Genomic DNA, 20,149 nt, shown 5'->3' on the forward strand with positions numbered 1-20,149 from the left:
TATATATATATATATATATATATATATAATGACTTTTTTTTCATTCAATAAATTTGTACACGGACCAAGGTTCCAGAGAGATCCCAATTTAATGAATATTAATAATTCATACGTAATTGTTTTGTCGGTTATCTGCAGTTATCTGAACTTTTCGAGCTATTAATGAAATGATTACTATACAGTATTAGTATACAGCACATAAACTAATTCCAAGTATTTCAGCATGAGCAAACATGCGTTTAAAGATTTACAAGAAACAGCGTTTCCGTCAACTGTATCCAAACAGTGTGTGTGAGAGACTTTTAATTTGTGCGCCCATGAACCGGAACTGATGTCCCCGAGTCTGCAAGAACATCCTACAGAGACCGAAGGAAGTGTGTGGATTGCTCCGTAAACATCATTCAATACGTTTGTTTTCTGTATCTGTATGTGCGTTTGTGTTTTCCCCCACCGAAATATCCGCGCGCTCTTTCGGGGTTGGTGGGTTTTAGTCTGACCGTGTCTTTGGCTTCTGGAGCGCTTTGCAGAGCCCAGAGGAGAAGATGTCTGCAGAGGAGGCGGATAAAACCACCACCACCGATGCTAGTGCAGGAGACGAGGAGGAGGAATGGCTGTACGGGGGTCAGTGAGCGCCAAATCTCTTATGTGCTCTTGTACTTTGTTATTATCGGCTGGGAGAAGTGTGGATATTAATGTACATCACCGTGTATTGTCACGATCAATGCAGGGGCCTTTGTACTGGAGTGTTATGAGATACCTGTCAAGTCACTATATGTTTAAACTTAACGTCTGTGGTTTAAATAATATTTGTATCTACGAGGGAACAGATACAGAACTAATTTCAGGTTTTTTGAGATTCTGTGGTTTTTGAGGAAAATCGTTTCGAGGTTAACGATTAGATTCCAATATTCAATATTCCGAATGATTTCGAATCAAGAGATTCTATTTTCGAGACTGGATTCCTCGCTGCTAGATACATGCCAGTATATTGAAATACAGTTTGTTTCAAATTGCCGTTGAGAATTCAGTTTGAATCTATACAATATTATAAATTGATAAATCCACTTTCTGTAATGCTGTAAAGTGTTTTTAAGAATACTTTTCCAATCTGTTCATGGTGCTGTAGGGTGAATATGAAATGTGATGAACTTGTCTGGAGTATATCGCGAGCAGCTCCTCTTAACGTACTTTGTAACAATAGATATCGGGTACCTTGTGTTCATAACTTTTTTTTGCTCATAATTTGTGTTTTTCGCAGACGAGGGTGAAAGTAAAGAAACCGAAGAAGAGGAGGCCAAACTGACGGCAGCCATTGGGTGAGATGTGACATGCTTCTTACTATTAATGTATTTTCTTTTACTGACTTTTACATTTTTTTTTAGATGATACAGACTCCCAAATATGATGGTTTAAATTTAAAACGCATACACTACATATATTGTTGCTTTGTATAAAGACCCAAAATATACTGTGAAATTTTTTTATATATATTGCAAAATACTTAATTTCTATGAAGGTACTTTTTTTTTTTCTTCTACTCACTATAGTACTGCACTGTTAGATGTGCATATCCTGTAACACATGCGCCGGTACTAAGATTTGTTTTAAGATTTGTTTTACTCATTCTCCTCCTGATCCATCTTTGCCTGCAGTGCGACCTCTGCTCCTCCTGTTACAGAGGAGGTCACCGCGACCACAAACAACACGACTACCACCATCACCACCACTACTGGAAATGGTGTGGCCAGTCAGGTAACAAATAAAGCAACTAAACTCATTTTGATTGCTGTTGTTCTGAAATATATTTAACATCGGCTTCAATACATAAATATCAATATTAAACCTGTACATTACACTTTTTAATGTTTTAGTGACTTGAGTTGTGTTGTCCGTTTATATGTTTGATAGTAATTGCAAATTGGCACATTACACATCTGTAACATTTATGTTGGTTACAAATGAATATGACTCAAAAAAACACGTTTTGTTTGTCTCAGGAGGAAGCACCTGGAGAAGATGAAGACAGTGAGAGCGATAGTGATGACGATGATGATGATGTCCGCGTCACCATTGGCGATATAAAAACAGGAGCGCCACAGTATGCGTAAGCATCCAAAGCTTGTGCCCGCAACCTGAAGATTATAAGGGTTTGTTAGATAACCTGACGCTGCCTGCAACCCAAGGTCACAGAAGTGGGTTGATGAAGGTCGAAGTGCATTGATGAAGGATGACGTCCAGTGGAGTGACTGTGGTTTAACCGACTTAGATCATGTGCTTTTAAAGAACATGTCGTTACAAATCCATGAGATTCCAGTTAATCTGTGAAGCACAAAGGAAGATGTTTTTAATGAAACCTGAATCATTTCTATCCCTCAGTTGAAAGTACAGGTAATCGGGTATAGAATTAATTTAGTGTTTATTTATATTTTTTAAACACACGCATAGCAATGTTTAGATGTAAATAAAAGCCTAGATTAAATCTCATTAACCTTCATAATGAGAAGAGATCATATTTTGTTACAAGATTGAAATCAAACGTCTTGATTCATCTGAATTAAATTTATGATGCCTTTATGACCTTTTTGCGTTTTTCAAATTAACCGAAGCCTTTTGGGTTTGGAATGACAGAAGGGTGTGTGAATAATGACAGGATTTAAAATCTTGGGTGACCCATCCCTTTTGTGCTTTAAATTTCCAAATGTCATTGGTATTATAAGTTCCTCCAAGTGTACGGAGGTAATAAGCAATGCGAAGGGAAAAATGAGTAATAAATGCATTTTTAATAAGCCATTTTAATGTGGTATTGGACTTGTTTTTACTTTATTTTGATATTTTATTACTGAAATAGACTGTATTGTATTGTGCAGGGCATATGGGGGAACTCCAGTGAATCTAAACATAAAGTCAGCTGGCAGCAGAGCATATGGAGCAGGTGAGGGAAACTATATGTCTTACAAAGAGCGGCTCATTCTAAATAAATAATCTGTTCACTTATAGGTGCCTTTTCATGCAAAGCACCGTTTGTCAGCCTCTGAGATAATGTAAGCATGTGGTCATTAGGTACCAAAGTGAAGGGCATAGACCTCGAAGCTCCAGGCAGCATCAATGGAGTTCCAGTCCTGGAAGTGGACATGGAGTCCTTTGAGGAGAAACCATGGAGGAAGCCAGGTATGCGTTAAATTTGGACGGCATTTGTGTGGTTTTTGAATGTGGCATCTGCATATTGTTCAGCATGTGTTTGTGTTTACAGGTGCGGACTTGTCTGACTATTTTAACTATGGTTTTAATGAGGACACGTGGAAAGCGTATTGTGAAAAGCAGAAAAGGCTACGCATGGGCCTTGACATTCTCAACATTGGATCCACTACCAGCAAGATCTCAGTAAGCATAATAGTTTCTGGGGATGGGAACTGTAAAGAATTGAACCATTTTGTTATACTATTCAAAGTCCTTTTATGGTTTCTTAGGGATCTTACTAGTAATAAAATGAGTAATTATTAGTCAAGTTTGCATGTTTATAAATTCAACTTCTGACCTATTCCACCTCTTTCTTCTTTCAGGTTCAGCAGGGTCGCACAGGTAACAGTGAGAAGGAGATCACAGTTGCAGCTCATGCAGCTAAAGCAGACTTTTCCTCTCCATCTAACCTGTATAAAGCAGGTCTGAACCCAGCGAGGTAAACATGTTCTCTCACACGTTCATTGTGGAGAGTTCACTCATTTCAGTTTCCACACCCAAGTTTCAGTCTTTATGTTTGGCAATGCGTGTACAGTGTTTGTCCCGCATCTGTCATGTGGGAGAGGGGATTAGTAACTCATTTTTGCCTGTCTCCCCTTACCCATGCCCTCATAGGATATCCCCTCCACAGTGGGCAGGGCCTGCCTCTCAAGAAATGTCCTATTATACGTAAGTGGGAGGCGACATGGCCGTGGTTTGTTTTACAAGGCCTGAGTAGACATTTAAACATGAAATTAAACAGACTTCATTTATTGCCTTTTTCTGTTTTATTGATAGCCATTGTTAATTTCTGTTGGAGATGTTTTAATCTACAAAGCACTATGAAAAAGTCTGCTGTTTTGACAACGAACCCAGCAATCTGGACCATTTTTATTTGTAAAACTGTGTAGTCGTTAAAGTATGTTATATTGTAGTATGAAAATTGTTTTTTTTAATCAATTTGGGCGTGTAGGGGTAGGCGATATGACCAACATTTTGGATCACACTATAGTCATTTTGAGTTTTGCAAAAAAAAATAAAATTCTATGTATTAAGTTTATATTTCATATAAGGTTTATTATTTCAGGTTTAACACTGTTTAAAAAATGCTGATCAAAATATGTTATTGTAAGAATACAATAATTTGTATTCTTAAACATAATTTATTAATACAAATGCGCAAAAGCTAATATTGAGTAAATTGCATTTTAGACGCAATATTGCCAGTTTATTTTTGTCTTGCTTCTAAGAAAAGGCAAAGCCAGGAATAAATATATAATATATATTTATAATGTTTACTGCGGTTGAAGCGGTTGAAACCAAACTAAAATAAAATGTGATACAGAAGAAAAAACTTAATACTTAAATTATAAAAAGTAAAACTGAAATATAAATGCAATAAACATAATTGCCAAGCATATAACAAAATTCTAAATATTAATAAATGCTATAATAGTATATATAATAAAACTATAATTACACTAGTTGCCTGGCAACTGCAACGAACTAAGCTTGTGTTTCACACCTAAATTCCTCATTTGGGCTTGTCCTGACACATCCTGCCCTGTATTTCTGAATTCAAACATGTTTCTTCATTGCTCTCTCGTGTAAATGACCGAGCAGACTTGATGCATAAATACATCATCTGCTGTATGCAGTCATATCGCCCAACCCTACTGAGGTGTGCGTGGTGTGTATGCATCTGGAATAAAGAGTTGATCAACACAGAAATATATGTACGCTTTCATGAAGCTGTATGTGTATGTTTACATTTGTTGCAGGAAGACGCCTGGGACCATAGACGTGATTGGCGGACAAACTGCCACCATAAGCAGGGTGGAAGGACGACGTCGCCACAATCTGGAGGGGAATAACATCCAGGTTACACACACGACATCTTCGTTCTTCACTGTAAAAGCGACATGCTAGAAACATATCTGGGAGTCAGTCATGTGGCTTTAACACTTGTAGGTGATCTCGGAACATCCCAGCTCTGAGGCTGAGCCTGCCAAGATGCCACCTCCCTTCTTTCCCCCGGGACCACTTCCTCCGAACATCCCGCCTCCTCCATTCCTCCCTCCTCCTGTCAGTCAGGCTCCACCTCTGATTCCACCTCCACGTAAGCATCACGACAACTGAAATTGTGTTATTTTATATATCTTTTCATTTTAAATCCACAATAAATGTATCAAAAAATCTAAACCATCAACACTATGGCTTCTCACTGCCTTTTTAACTTTTTATTTTTTTACTTTTATTTTTAGCTTGTTTTTGTTACATGTTTGTCATAGGCTAACATAGGCTATTTTGTTAGCAGTGTTTTCATCTGTTTTTTTTTTTGTTGTTTTTTTTCTTGCTTTTAACAGGGATGCCTATCACTGTTCCTCCACCCAGTAAGTTAAATGCGCAGTAACATAACAAACATAGCAAATGTAAAGGTCCTTGCACACCAAGTCTGAATTTTTTTTTCCCTCTTATTTATCCTTTCCTTATTTATCCTTTCCTATCTGTTACTGTATCTTGCTACTGTTGTGAAATGCAGAAAATCCAACCTAATTTTTATTTATTTATTTTTTTTTTAAATAACTCATGAATGTTTCAGAGTGTGATTGACACATGTGATCGCATTTATTTATTAATGTGCGAAAACTTCAGTGTGCAGTGACCTTAACTCACGATTAACCTCTGTATGTTTCCAAAGCACCTGATTTCTGAAACTGCGAACTTTAGAACTGTGTGTAAAATCAAATAACAATTTTGCACTTTTTACTGTTGATATGTCTTTATTTAAATCTTGTTTGTGTTGTAGATTTTCCCCCTCCCACTGGAGGACCTCCTCCTTCACTTATCCCAACTATGGACAAGTAGGTGTAACTTTGCTACTCAACTAATAGTTTTTTGAACATTGGTGTACATGGATGGGTATTTAAAAAAAAAAAAAAAAAGAAGCTATTAAAGACTATTAATCCTTCACAAAACCTGCAAGAATGGATTAATGGCTCCTGAAAATTCAGCTTTCCTATCACAGGAACAAACTTGTTTGTTTTTAGGGTCCTGTATTTAGATTTAAGTACATACTGTTTTTGAAGTGTCGTTTTCTTTTACACTGTGTCTCTACGTTACCTTTAATCGCCACTTTAACACTTCATTAATTGCCTGTGTGATGTATTTAGCAGTGGGCACCCAGGAGGATATGACGGACGTCCTGTTGCTCCATACCCTTTTCCTACAGGTAAGTGGAAGACTATCTCCCCAGTCTATTCACCTGAAAAACTCAATTTAGATCTCAGTACAGATCACAAACGCTTAAATACTTTCCAGGCTTTATTAAGCACACTGGGGGTTGTTTCGTTTTCAGGTGGGTTTCCTCCACCCATGCAAGGAGCTGTTAACCCGTGGCCTGGTTTGATGGACAACCCGAAACAGTGGGAATACTACCCTCGACGAGACAAAGAGAGGGAAAAAGAGCGAGAGAGAGACAGGCCGAGGGAAAGGGGCCATGAGAGAGACCATAGTCCCTCCGCTGTGGCTTATAACAGGTGAGGGATGATGTCGAAATACTCCTTCAGTACTGTTTGTCTGTTTGAAAGTATAAAGTGTTGATAAACTGGCAAATGTAGACATTCATTTAAATTTAGTTTTATCAGTAAATGTTATTCCAAAAAAATCCTTTCAAGGTTTAAAACCATTAGCACTGATTTGTCTGGTTCTGTTTATAAGCATTTGATTTATATACTTGCAGCGATGAGGAACGCTATCGCTCTTACCGCGACTACGGAGACCGAGCGTATGAGAGGCACCGAGAGCGAGCGAGCCGTGAGAAGGAGGAGCGTCATAGAGAGAGGAGACACAGAGAGAAAGAGGAAGGCAGGCACAAGTCATCACGGAGGTACTCTACAAGGGAGTCGGAAGTTAACGGAGGCTTGGGGGGAAAAATGGCAAAGAAAAGAATAAAAATGTGGCTCTTGAGTGCCAATGATATTAGTTCCGAAGAAAGCCACAGCAGCATTACTGCACATCAACGGACACAGCAATGTTTTGTTCCCTGAATAAAGGGATAGTTCAGGGATGAAAAAAATACAATGGAAGTCAATGGGGACCATCGGCTGTTTGGTTACCCACATTCTTCATAATGTCTTTTGTCTACAACAGAATGAGTGAATGCTTCAGTGACCCATTCACTTGTTTCATTACTAAATACTTTGCTTTCATTACTACTCAGCCATTTTGAACAAATCAACCAAATGAATGACTTGTTTATTCACTTGTTAAGACTGAGGCTGTGTCCAGTAAAAAAAAAAAAAAAAAGTAGCTCTTTTTGGAAAAGTAATTTATGAGTGTTAAAAAACTTTAATGTAGTACGTCTGGATTAAATTTCTACTATATTCGTCACATGATAATATACATATTTAAAATAGTATTAATGATATGCTTAGATATTCTCTGAATTATAAATTGATAGATAAATTTCATTTATGCAATTGCAAGATAACTCTTGTAAAATACATTAAAAAAATATCTCTGGAAATCGTTTTTGAAGGGTTCACACACTCAGTTCTGTGTGTTCTCTTTACGAACGTGTTTTGTTTCTCCTCCCCTCTCCTGTTCTGTCACAGCAGTAGCAGACGGAGACATGACAGCGAGGAGGGTGACAGTCACCGGCGCCACAAGCACAAGAAGTCCAAGAGGAGCAAAGAGGGGAAGGAGCCCAGCGAGGAGCGTTCTGCTGACCAGGAGAACCAGGAGGCCATGGAGTAACTCCTGTCTGTCTTCATCGCTCTCCTTCCTTCTTATCATCAGAGCGTGGTTGTCAACCAAATCATGCTATATGAAATTACCTTCCTTTTCCTTTAAATTTACCTTCCTTTTTTTTTTTTTTTTTCATGTTTCCCTATTTTTGTTTTTCCAGTGCAGTTGTACCATGTAGATGTTGATTTGTTGGATTAAAAAAGAGCATTTGTTAATGATTGTTGTGTCTTTTCCTGTCTTGTAAATTAGCTGTTTTTCACATTGTGAGCAATGTACAGTTTTTAAAAAAAAAATCTAAAAAAGTCTTTTATATTCAATAAGCCTGCATTTATTTAAAAAATAAATAAATGCAGTAAGACTGTGAAATATTATTACTAATTAAAATAGCGTTGTTCTATTTTTTCCACATTTTTACATTTGCATTAGACATTGAATTTCTCATTAGCCAATACTATTTAAAATCATTCTGATAGACTGATTTGGTGGTTATGAATGATTTCTTAAGAATATGATTAAAAAAATTCTTAATATTTTTGTGGATGTTTGACTTTTTTCAGAATTCATAGATAAAGATATATTTTTATTTACTGTCGCTTTTGATCATTTTTTGCTGAATAAAACATACAAACATTGCTACATACAAAATATTAAAATGTGAAAATATTCATGTCAAAATTTAAACATTAGGATTTAAATATTTAATTAAAAAGCTTGGATTATATTTACTATACCGTTTATCATAAAACTTCTTGCATGTATTTTGAATTGCGAAAATAGGAAATGCAGACCAAAAGGGAAACGTATTGAATTGTGGTAATAACTTCAAAGTGCTGAGGCAGGAGTGATTTCGCCAGTTAAAGAATACAGGCAGCTCTCTGATGTGACATGATGACAAGAAAGCCCCAATGGTCCTGAATGCGATTTGCATACTCTCGCGATGTATCCCGAGATCAACCCTCGCGAGATTTTCGGCGGATGTTGATGTTTTGCTCCGGATTTCAGTACCGTCGTTTCTCTTCTCAGCCGTGCGATCTGCGTTATTGCCGATATTTGCTTAACGTGAGTGAAACACGGTCTTTCTCGGCGCTTCTTTCGGGAAGCAAAGAGGCCGAGGCGGGGGCGATGATGGAGGACTTTGATGAGATTTACGAGGAGGAGGAAGAGGAAGAAGAGGACGAGGACAGGGCCGCGGAGGAGCAGCTGCTCAAATACGCTCCGGACCCGGTGGTAGTGCGCGGATCCGGACACGTCACTGTGTAAGACACCGGCAGCTCTGGATCTATCCGTGCGCAGATCAGCAGACACCACTGATCAAACCAGCGCCGTTAGGAGCCCGGTGCTCGTTTAGAGACACGCTAAATGTCATTACGAGAGCTCAAGAAAACAGTGGCAGTGTCCTGGACTTATGGTCGTGACAGGCTCAAAGTTTAACCACTTAAAATACATCTTAAGTCTTATGAAGCTCATAAGTACTGTCTAAAAAGGCACTTTTTTTCGGTTTTGACAGGGCAGCTCATAAATTGTGCGTTTAAAGGGATAACAGTTACAAGTTCACCCCAAATGACAGTCCTGCGACCAATTTCTCACCCTCTCGTTGTTTCAAACATGCTTTTCTTTCTGGCAGCCTCAGGCATCGTTTACATTTTTTTATGCTTTGAAGGAAATGGTAACTGAGGCTGTCGTTTTGTGTGTGTTACATAAAAGTTTGGAAACCTTTAATTTTAGTGTCTGATACAGTGTTTTTTTTTTACCCCATGTAAGTTTAGCTTCTGGTATAAAAACTTAGTCTATACTTCTACTATAGTCTAAACTAATATTATAAATCTAAAATATTAAGCAGTGCACCTAACCAGAAACGAAATATGTTCCAAATAATTTATTTTAATCAAATATTTGTTTAACATTTTGACATGTAAAATTTTCCCTTTCGATCCCTTGCGACACCCCCAACCCCTCCCCCCTCCAGTAAAAAAAAAAAAAAAAAAACTGCTCTTGTACAATAAAATACATCTTAGTGAATAGAATATTTCAGTAGATATACAGCAAATATATGTGGACATTTCAAATTGAAAAATTGAAATTTTTTTTTTTCCCTGCAGGTTTGGACTGAGCAATAAATTTGAGTCTGAATTTCCCTCAGCCCTTACAGGAAAGGTACGTGTAATTTGGGCTTTTCCGTCTCGAAAATACTACTCGTGATAATACTATTATTAGGGCTTCACAATTATTCCTTTGAAATTGTAACTGCCATTATTAATTATGATCATTACATTTAACTTTGAATGATGTTTATACCGTTGCTTGAAGCAAACACATGCCATATTTTTAGATGAAAATAAACACGCTAAATACAACTGAAAAAGTTACTGCTTTTTTTTTATTATCATAGCATCATCATTTATAATGCTGTACTAAAAGTAAAGAAATGCAAAAGATAACATATAGAAGAAAAGAACACTTTTAAGGACACTTTTTATAATGGCTAAAGAAATTATTCAGCCAGTGTTTTTGAGGAATGCAAAAAGAGATGTTTAGTAGAACGTTCAAGCTACTCTCTTTCATGGTAACTGTTAGCATATCTCCAGAAAGCTCGCCTGAGGTCAGATATGGGTTAATAGAATAGCGCTTCATTTGTTCATTTGCAGGTTGCCCCGGAGGAGTTCAAAGCCAGCATAAACCATGTGAACAGCTGTCTGAGGAAGGCTCTCCCAGTGAACGTGCGCTGGCTGCTGTGTGGCTGTCTCTGCTGTTGCTGTACTCTGGGTTTTAGTCTGTGGCCGGTCATCTGCCTGAGCAAGAGGGTGAGTGTGTTCAGAGTCACTTCACAGAAGGACGTTCAGTGGGTTAGGGATGACATTTTTGCAGTTTAAATTGAAAATAATTATTATGTGCTTTAACAGAAATACAAGCTTTGCATCTAAACACTTAGCATGTCTATTTATAAATTTTTTTTGACAACATTTGGCATTTTCTAGGATAACTGACAACACTAGACCTGTTCAGGTTTTTTTTTGTGTTGTCAAATTATTAATCGCATCCAAACTAAAAGTGGTATTTACACGTTTACATATATATTAATATTCACATAATATATAATATTTCTAAATATATTTAATATATTATCGTATTATCTATATTTTTCTTAAAATATTTACTTGCATGGGTTAGTACTTGTATGTACATAGTAAATGTGCACAGTACACAAACAGATACTTTTATTTTGGATGCACTAACTCATTATTGATTGTTAGTTTTATTATTATTATAATAAATAAATTTTTCTTATGCACCAAATCAGCATTAGAATGATTACTAAAACAGTCAAGCAGCACAAAAACTATATTTGCAAATTCAGCATTGCCCTCACAAGAACAAATATTATGCAAATTTTAAAATGGAAAAGTTATGAGATCAAATCTTACAGACCCCAAACTTGCAGTAATGTACATTTTTCTAGTGATTTTACTTCTCGCGTATTAAATAATCTCTTTTTCACCTACAGACACGCAGATCCATAGAGAAGTTATTGGAGTGGGAAAACAGCAGATTGTATCACAAGGTATTTTCAAGGATGCTTGCTCGTTTGCCGATTGTATTTTCCCATCCGGTGCTAACTTCACCACATGCCCTCTGTTCATTTAGCTGTGTCTGCATTGGAGGCTCAGCAAAAGGAAGTGTGAAACGAACAACATGATGGAATATGTAAGCCGACTACAAACGCACCCTCGTCTAGTTGCACGGTGAACTTCGCGTTTCTAATTTCTCGGTCTTATTTCTAGGTCATCCTAATAGAGTTTCTACCCAAGATTCCCATCTTCAGGCCGGATTAGCAGTGGCGGGCCAGAGCTCATCCCTCCGGCGTGGTCTTCCTGAGGTGCCTTTCTCCGGTACTGTCACGGTCTTATCATGTGGCCTCTTCCTTTTTCCCTCCACACTCTGAGCAACTCTGAGACTCACCTCACGTCCGAGCGCCACTCGCAGCACTCCTCACGAGAAAGCACTGTTTACAACCCACACGTACGCACAGACCGAGGCACGCGTCGGTGCCGTTCTTATTTCGCAAGCGCATGAATACACAGAGAGACCTTTACCGTCACATGGCTACACGGGGAATCAGCGGGGAGGCCACGGAAAGTAACTTCTGAAGCTCCAAACTGGAACGTCTGCTATACGTTAATCTAATCGCGCAGACTATGCCGTGCGCGCTAGCTGAGTGACTTCCTGTTGCCGACACTGTGGAACGGATCAGTGCAGAATGGCTTGAAGAAGTGACAACTACAGAATTAAACTCTTTTATTGTATTAAAATAGTTGGATGTTACGAACGATTAATACGGATTTTCAGTTAGCTGAGAGCCAAATGGACACGGTCAATGCACAACACATAGCTCCCCATCTCTCCTTCTCACAAATGATCATCTATATACAAAGACAATCAAACACTGACTGTGCCACGCACCATCTAGACTCTGACAGGACTTTGGGGTCTAGTTGAAGTCACGGACCTGACGTGGTCCAGGTGCACCTATGGGTAGTGATGCAGCACAGATTAGATTTGTTTGCTGGGGTTTTTTTTTTGTTTATTTGTTTTTGAGTATTTTTTTACCCTTGTTTACTTGCTCAGTTTAACAATAAGAGCAGCAAATGTTTGTTTCTTGTGTGTGTGGGTGATTATTTCTGTCTGTCCCTGAGATATTCTGATTATCATTTGGTTTACAAGTGAGACAAAGCAACATTTCTAGGTTTGTTAAAGTAAAAACAGTTCATTAAAACAAATTTGTGGGGTCTTTTTTTTTATATATATATATATATATATATATATATATATATATAAGTATGGGTTTATAATATAATATTATGAACCCATATATACCCATATTTCTCCAGGGCAGAAATATTTTATTTAATATTTTTATCTTAATTTCTTTGTTGATTCAATACTGGGTCAGGTGTCCTATGCAGGCATTTTCTCTTAGTGGACTATATTTGTGTACATGTATCCAATTGTAGGTTAATAAAACAGTTACATCCCAATACTTCAAGACAATTGGTCCTATTAGATCTCAGAAATTCATAAAGTGTGTGTGTGTGTGTGTGTGTGTGTGATTACCAATATTATTACTGAAATTACAATTCTCTCTCGTCTGATGTCATCCCAAATCCCAGGGACATCGTTTTTATTTTTAAAAAAAATAATTTCAGTGTATTTATGTACAATGTGTGTACAGAAATAAAATATGCCCAACTTGATTTTTGTTGTTCTTTTTTTTTTTTTCCATTAAATTGATTTAAAAAAAACATGGTAAAAATACTGTATATTGTGATGTCTGATTAATTCAAAGGGTTTAATGACAGATTATTTTACCATAATTATCATGGTTTACACTGTCTTAGAAAAACTTATCTGCTAATAATTGCTCATACTTCTAAATAGGGCATTATGAATCTCGGGTATTGCTGCTATTGTTAATGAATTAGGAAAAAAAAAAGTAAAAACAGGACCTTTAGTTGGTTAGGTTTTTTCTCCATACTATTAAAAAGTCAACGGGGACCAGCAACTGAAGGTAAAAAAAAATAGCTGTACACAGTGTGAAAATAAAAACTGCCTTTATCTAAATTAAATAGGTACACAGTCAATGACAGACATTTCTCAGACACAGACATCTGTATTGTAAAAGACATCAGTTGCGGACAGCGGTTCTGGACAGTGAAACAGTGTTGAAGCAGCTCTCATTCCTCCCAGGTGTCTCCATAGATGTTCTTCTTCCCTGTATACCCCCCACCCAAAAAAAAAAAAGTTTAGGGGACATAAAATAAATGACTTGTTGCATCCTGACCAGTTTGGACATGGGTTAGTAGATTTGTCGGGTCTCACCTCTCTTGGCTGGGATGTTCTCGGGTGAAATCTCTGGTTTCTGAGTCGCTGGAACTTCATAGTTTTCCCTGTTTTTACTCCGCAGCTCCTCGTACAGAATCTGTTTCTTCCGTACATCCTCCTCAACGTAATCTGGTTCTGCAGGTTCAGAGGGATGTGTTTAAATACCACTGATGTAAATGACATTTTAATTTTGGGGTTACTAAAAAGCCAAAGTCTTTGATGCCTGACGATGCGGAAGAGAAGAGTAATAAATGAGTTATTTTTGTTTTCTTTATGCGCAAAAATGATGCGCGCTGATGCAAGCATCTACTGAATCTTTGCTTTGTTTATCATCGCACTGAATATGATCCAGATGTAGTGTTGATAAAACTGATTTTCTGAGCCTTTCACTCAATTTTTTCAGATGTTGATAAGAAGTAATGTTTGAAGGTAGAATCATTTTTGTTGTTGTTTAAAAATAGAGGCTCTGTTCTTTATTTTGATGTAGCGCATATTCAGATATGCATAAAACCAAATATTCCGGGGTCATTCATTTTTTAGGAAAGTGAACAAAAATGCTGGTCGCAGGACAAGTTAACTTACCTCTAATTTGGGTGTTGTATTGAGCTGCTGAGGACATGGGGTCACTGTAAGTTAAATCACTAGAATAGGAGAATGACTGATGATCCGGCTCAAAATCAGCTTTGTTTGGATCACTCAGTTCTGAGTGCTTGTGGGTAAACCTGAAATAAATGCAATATTACCAAACAGCTTTGGCCTGGGGGTGTTGTTTTGACGATGTGTGATTTGACATTATCAAGTACTTTGCAAAAAAAAAAAAAAAAAACAACATCTAAAAACACCTTTACATGAAGTCTTGACTAGTGCGTGAGCGCATTTAGTGCTTCACCTCATGATTTAAATTCAAGGTATGGGGACAGAAAATGTGTTCATGTTCTGCATTGAACAACACATTTGAATGAAACTGTGGAACAAAAAAAAAAAAAAAAAAAAAGAATCCTTTGAGAATTTGGGAATGTTAACTCTTTTAAATGTTTCTGTTGTGCTCACCCTGGCGGTTGATGGTGCTGGCGCTGTCTCTGCCTCAGTGCCTCTCCCAGCGGAGAACCCTCCAAGCTCTTAAATTTCTCCTGGCATGTATTCATGTATGACATCTTCCCTCCCATGAAGCCCATAACACCAGCAACTAACACATATTTAACACATGGATACATAGCATTCATATTCAGCCTATCAACTGTTCACCTCAGTAACAGTAAATTTTACTCACAAGCAACTTTAGGCAAAGATCCAAATCTACCAGAGGCCGTAACAACACCTGTAACATAAAGATCAAAACATTTATACTACTACTACTTAAAAATCTAGAGTCTGTACAACTTCTTTGTTTCACGTCAATTAGCTCACCCAAAGCCGAATTTATTCAATTACATATACAGAAAAACATTTATATTGTGAACGATATTAATACAATTTAAAATGTTTTTTGTATTTTACATTCTAATATAATGATTCAGTGCTCAAGAAATATTTCTTATTATTATCATTGAATTGTGCCATTTTTTGTAACTGATGTTTTTTTGATGCATTTATCTGAAATACGTTATCCTACGAATATAAAGTAGAAACCCACCTCTAGAGACAAGGAACTGGGTGAAGGCCATGCTGATGGCAGCTATAGGGAGAGCTGTAGGAAAGTAAAGAGACATAATTCACTTCTATCAATAAAACCCACAAGCAAAATAATAAGAAATAATCACTGGACATGCACTCACATCTGTACCAGAAGCTTTCCTGTTCACACTCCTTGAACAGTCTCCTCTCCTCTTCTGTGAGGACGTAGTCAATTCCTATGGGATTCTATACACACACATTTAAAAAAACAGAAACCATGTATTGCCATTAAAGTGAAATTACTGAAACTATACAGAGGATCCTGATGAAATCCTGAAAATATCAAACTGAACTCTCTCTCTCTCTCTCTCTCGACAAAAGGCAGGTGAGATGCAGCATGCATATGTTAGACTATAGAGACCGGCTGCGTTTAGCATTACTGCGCATAACCTGGCAACTATCACTTTCTGTCTTTTTAGGTGACGTTTGTTACCAAACACACCACGACTGCGTTTTCTGGGCTTTCGGGAGGCTGCTGGGACATTGTGCATCCGACGTCTTTGGCTGCAGTACAGGGCTGCGTATCGTAAGCCTAGGTTGATCGTGGCTCCACTGGTTTCAAGGGGTCTGCGATGCGCTTAAACGCAGCCCCGGGGTCGCTCTTCGGTCACGCGGCGCTGACAAATGTCAAACCCACTGGAAGCTTCTTCCTCGACTGCGCTGCAGGAGTTCACGGGTAACCAGCTGCCAGTGCCGCCATGCGGTCGGACGTGGAATAGCAACAGATGGCTGCACAGCTTGTTACGCAACTCATTTCTCCAAAAAGAAACGTTTTAAAGCCTTAAACTATATAGTAACAAATTCATAATCTGATAGTTAATATAGCCCACACATCAGTCTTGTCAAACCATTCCACCAGTCAAAAAAACAGTACACTTTTGAAGTGCTTCTTCTATTTAAAAGAACTATTTTCTATTTGTATTTATTCAAAAATGTATGTACGTGTGTGAGTGAGTGTGTATAATAGTATACACTTTTCAAAAGTTTACTGTTTTGCTGTACTATATATATATATATATATATATATATATATATATATATATATATATATATATATATATATATATATATATATATATATATATATATATATATATTATGCTGATCTTTGGATCTTTATATTCACCAAACAGTCCTGGACAAAAACTGTTTAAATATTTTGATGATGGTGATAATGATAATGTATTTCTGAATTGGTCTCAGCAATAAAGTACATTTGAAAATATATTGAGAAAGAAAAGAGTTATTTTAAATACCTGGTTCACATTATTACTATTTTTGCTTTATTATGGATCAAATAAATGCAGGCTTGCTGAGCAGAAGTCTAATTCAAAATAATAATAAATGTAAATAATATAACTAAAATATCACTGATTAGAAGTCACACTAGTCATTTGTCACATTATATATATATATATATATATATATATATATATATATATATATATATATATATATATATATATATATATATATATATATATTTATTTATTTATTTATTTATTTATACATTTATATATTTATTTTTGTAATGCAAATCATACTGAGCATGAATTTTTGTGCATGATCCGAGGTCTTAGACTCACAGCTAGCTATGCATTGTTTTTCCAGTATTGAATATATACATAATGGCACGACTGTCTTCATTCTGCATGAGAGATTATAAATTATCAGATCGCTGAGGATAAATTATATGGTTTAAGTGACTGTGATTGCTGAGCTCCAAAAGCACTTGAGACCATAAATAGCTTGACAGAAAAGTTGTTAACAGTTAAGCACTTAGGTTAAGTTAATCAGTTAAAATGATTAACTTAAGCGCACTTAAAAAGCACTCAATGCTGTTTTTACTGTTCAGTCTTAGATAATTGATAGCTTATAGCGAAATATGTCACAGCAAAGTTTATGTACTTTATTCTGTGTCGTTATCAGTGGTTTTAAAACTGGTGGTTTTAGAAGTGAAGATAACTGGACTGAAAACAGTTGGTGGCTCCATTAGTCTAAAGGAAAATCATTTATTCAGTGTAGTGATCGATCAGAGTCGTATTGCTACTCTTCTCTTTTAAGGTCACAGGGTTCGTCTGTTTGTATGCAGACTGGAAAATTACAGCAGATACTGCTAGTAAATAATTACAAAGTAATAGCAAGTAACAAATGTAATAATGAGACATTCTCAAGTACAGAATTCCAACTATTTTCTTTTAAAAAGTATAATCCTTTAGTCTTTGATATATTCACTACTTTTTTTTTTATCAACATATGTGTACTATATAGGTTAAATACATTATCAGTGTAAAAATATTAGAAAAATATACAAAAAATGACATTTACACTGATATATTTTTTCATGTCGTTCACTGAAATTGCTTATTATTATTATGTTTATAATCATATAATAGTTTATAAAAGTTGTTTAAAATTAACTCTGGATACAGTATTGGTGCATAAAAAAATTATCTATAGCTTTTGTGTTTATAATTAACTAATTGTCAAAAAGGAATATTTCATACCATACTAAATAAGTGCTTTCCCTCACTAAATTCAAAACTCTCACAAATGATTCACTGTTAATTATGGTTTGATAGCCTAAACAAAAAAGAGGAAAAAAAGAAAGAAAAAGGGAAATGAGTTGTTGCTTACTTAACCAGTGCTTTTAAACCAGCAGAGAGCACTGCAGTTTCACTCTGCACACAACTTCCTTATACAGAGCCTAAAACTGAGAAATACATCTGCACTATAAGTTTGATTAACAACTATTTATTATATTCTGTCCTGTTTGTCCTAATGTGACATTTGATATGTAATTGTTTCAGGGAGAAAGTTTTCCATATTTTCTTGTAACAGACCTTGCTCAGGGTATTTCACGCAAATGGCCCGAGATGCTGGAATAGACTTTATAGAAATGAATGGATAGATGTTTCCCTATGCTGTCATAATAAAGATTTCATTCATTCAGAAACTGATTGTCATGTGATCCAGTCAGATGCAGGGCAACAGAAATGTATTGATCAGTGCCTAGATTCACTGTTCACACACACACACTGGTTTTGTCCTCACACACACTCTCCTGAGAACCAGCAGTTCACATTTGTTCTCTTCAGAGGACATTATGATTTAATATTTATTAAAACAATATATGCCATAGTTTTGTATGATGAATAAAGATTCTTCTCCAAGGAATTCTTGGCTTTTTGGGGATATGGCGTCTCCTAGATCCTTCTATGGTGTAGGAACATTGCTTGAATAATTTTAAATATAGTGAATTATATAATTTTGTAATTTAAATTGTATTTAAATTTTATTTCTAAGCACAAATAATATTTTTTGTTGCCTTTGGGACTCAAATATGCATATATAGACACAAATAAACATGCATAATATATATGCGTGTATATCTATATCTATATCTATCTATCTATCTATATATATATATATATATATATATATATATATATATATATATATATGTGTGTGTGTGTGTGTGTGTGTGTGTGTGTGTGTGTGTGTTGTGTTTATTTATGTAACAGTGCTGTCAAATTTCTTATGTATATATAATATATAAATACACACAATAACTACAAAATTTAAGAACTATTTACATGTACATACATGCTACATAATAAATATGAACAGTACACATATTGTGTAAACAATAACTTTTCTTTTGAATGTGATTAATTGTGAATTATCGTTTGACAGCACTAAACACACACATGCAGATGTATCAATTATATATACACACATGTATATATTAACTACAGACATCTACATATAAATACATGTAAAAAATTCTATTATATGCTGCATGTGTGCATCTTTACATCTAAGTAATGAATATAAACAGTACACATAAATCATAAATAAAAACTTTTATTTTGGCTAACCATTCATTTTGGCTCATATATCATTACTCATATTTTATTTTCTGTTTTAGGCCAAGCAATTTCATTTCAGTTTTTATTTGAAATGTATCTCTAGTTTTTTAGTTTGTTAGGTTAACATACAAATCAAAGTGTATACAAATCTATGTTTAATCTATTTTAGTACTTTAAAAGTACTACCTTTTGAAAAGTACCGCCGCAGCACAGCTATTGTAACTTTTATCTGTGTGTGTGCCTCACACACACACACACACACACACACACACACGTATAAAAAACATGACACATAGCACATAATGGCACATCACAGAACACAGTTGTACATTGGGTCTTCCATATCACAGACTTTAAAAACCAGACACCTTTACACAGTCATTATCTGATGCCACACTCGGACACTTTGAACCACATGAATGGGCACACATACACGCACACACTCCCTTTTCCGAGTGCTATCACTGACGTGGTAAACCTTGGACAGGGGAATCCTAAATGATCTGCTGGGGGGCTATAAATGTGTCTGACGGAGCAGAGGCTGGACCGAGCCACTCTGAATAACAGGAGACTTTTTGACTGATCACCTGGACACCTGGAGTGGTCTCCTTCAAGAAAAGTGCTACAGTTCTGGCTGTAGGTTTTTCGTTTGGTCTAAAAGTAACAACCAAGAGAGGGAACACAGTTCAGAAGAGAGAAGTCACATACTGAAAGGCAGGTGAAGTGGGCTCAAGACAAAACACGCGGCAGAAGGAATTCAC

The 20,149-nt window shown here is 36.3% G+C and overlaps 3 protein-coding genes across 9 annotated transcripts; 2 read left to right on the forward strand and 1 right to left on the reverse strand.

Moving 5' to 3' along the window:
* The first annotated feature begins 295 nt into the window (after positions 1-295).
* On the forward strand, positions 296-8,180 carry fip1l1b (FIP1 like 1b (S. cerevisiae)). Of its 7 annotated transcripts, none has more exons than XM_043246936.1 (18): positions 296-425; positions 528-621; positions 1,259-1,316; positions 1,653-1,752; positions 1,998-2,104; positions 2,868-2,932; positions 3,061-3,168; positions 3,251-3,381; positions 3,561-3,676; positions 3,853-3,906; positions 4,998-5,097; positions 5,188-5,335; positions 5,583-5,609; positions 6,026-6,080; positions 6,390-6,448; positions 6,575-6,755; positions 6,959-7,105; positions 7,833-8,180. In XM_043246936.1, exons 2-18 carry the CDS (start codon positions 543-545, stop codon positions 7,972-7,974), a joined length of 1,677 nt encoding a protein of 558 aa, XP_043102871.1. In that variant the 5' UTR covers positions 296-425; positions 528-542; the 3' UTR covers positions 7,975-8,180. The 7 variants fall into 7 exon arrangements, with proteins under 7 accessions (XP_043102871.1, XP_043102862.1, XP_043102853.1 ...); XM_043246927.1 differs by having other exon boundaries at positions 316-425; positions 518-621; XM_043246918.1 differs by having other exon boundaries at positions 318-621.
* Positions 8,181-8,956: 776 nt separating this feature from the next.
* chic2 (cysteine-rich hydrophobic domain 2) lies at positions 8,957-13,214 on the forward strand. Its single transcript, XM_043248227.1, has 6 exons — positions 8,957-9,221; positions 10,065-10,119; positions 10,611-10,766; positions 11,468-11,524; positions 11,608-11,667; positions 11,745-13,214. Exons 1-6 carry the CDS (start codon positions 9,088-9,090, stop codon positions 11,793-11,795), a joined length of 513 nt encoding a protein of 170 aa, XP_043104162.1. The 5' UTR covers positions 8,957-9,087; the 3' UTR covers positions 11,796-13,214.
* Positions 13,215-13,554: 340 nt separating this feature from the next.
* Positions 13,555-16,176, reverse strand: LOC122351261 (OCIA domain-containing protein 1). The gene is made up of 8 exons (XM_043248211.1): positions 15,959-16,176; positions 15,618-15,702; positions 15,476-15,529; positions 15,113-15,160; positions 14,893-15,028; positions 14,425-14,564; positions 13,840-13,977; positions 13,555-13,732 (listed from the first exon to the last, which is right to left on the reverse strand). The coding sequence occupies exons 1-8, from the start codon at positions 15,998-16,000 to the stop codon at positions 13,695-13,697; spliced, it is 681 nt and encodes a 226-aa protein (XP_043104146.1). The 5' UTR covers positions 16,001-16,176; the 3' UTR covers positions 13,555-13,694.
* Between the last annotated feature and the right edge of the window lie 3,973 nt (positions 16,177-20,149).

This window comes from Puntigrus tetrazona, chromosome 1 (assembly GCF_018831695.1).
Source record: "Puntigrus tetrazona isolate hp1 chromosome 1, ASM1883169v1, whole genome shotgun sequence".
In the NCBI taxonomy this organism is placed as follows: domain Eukaryota; kingdom Metazoa; phylum Chordata; class Actinopteri; order Cypriniformes; family Cyprinidae; genus Puntigrus; species Puntigrus tetrazona.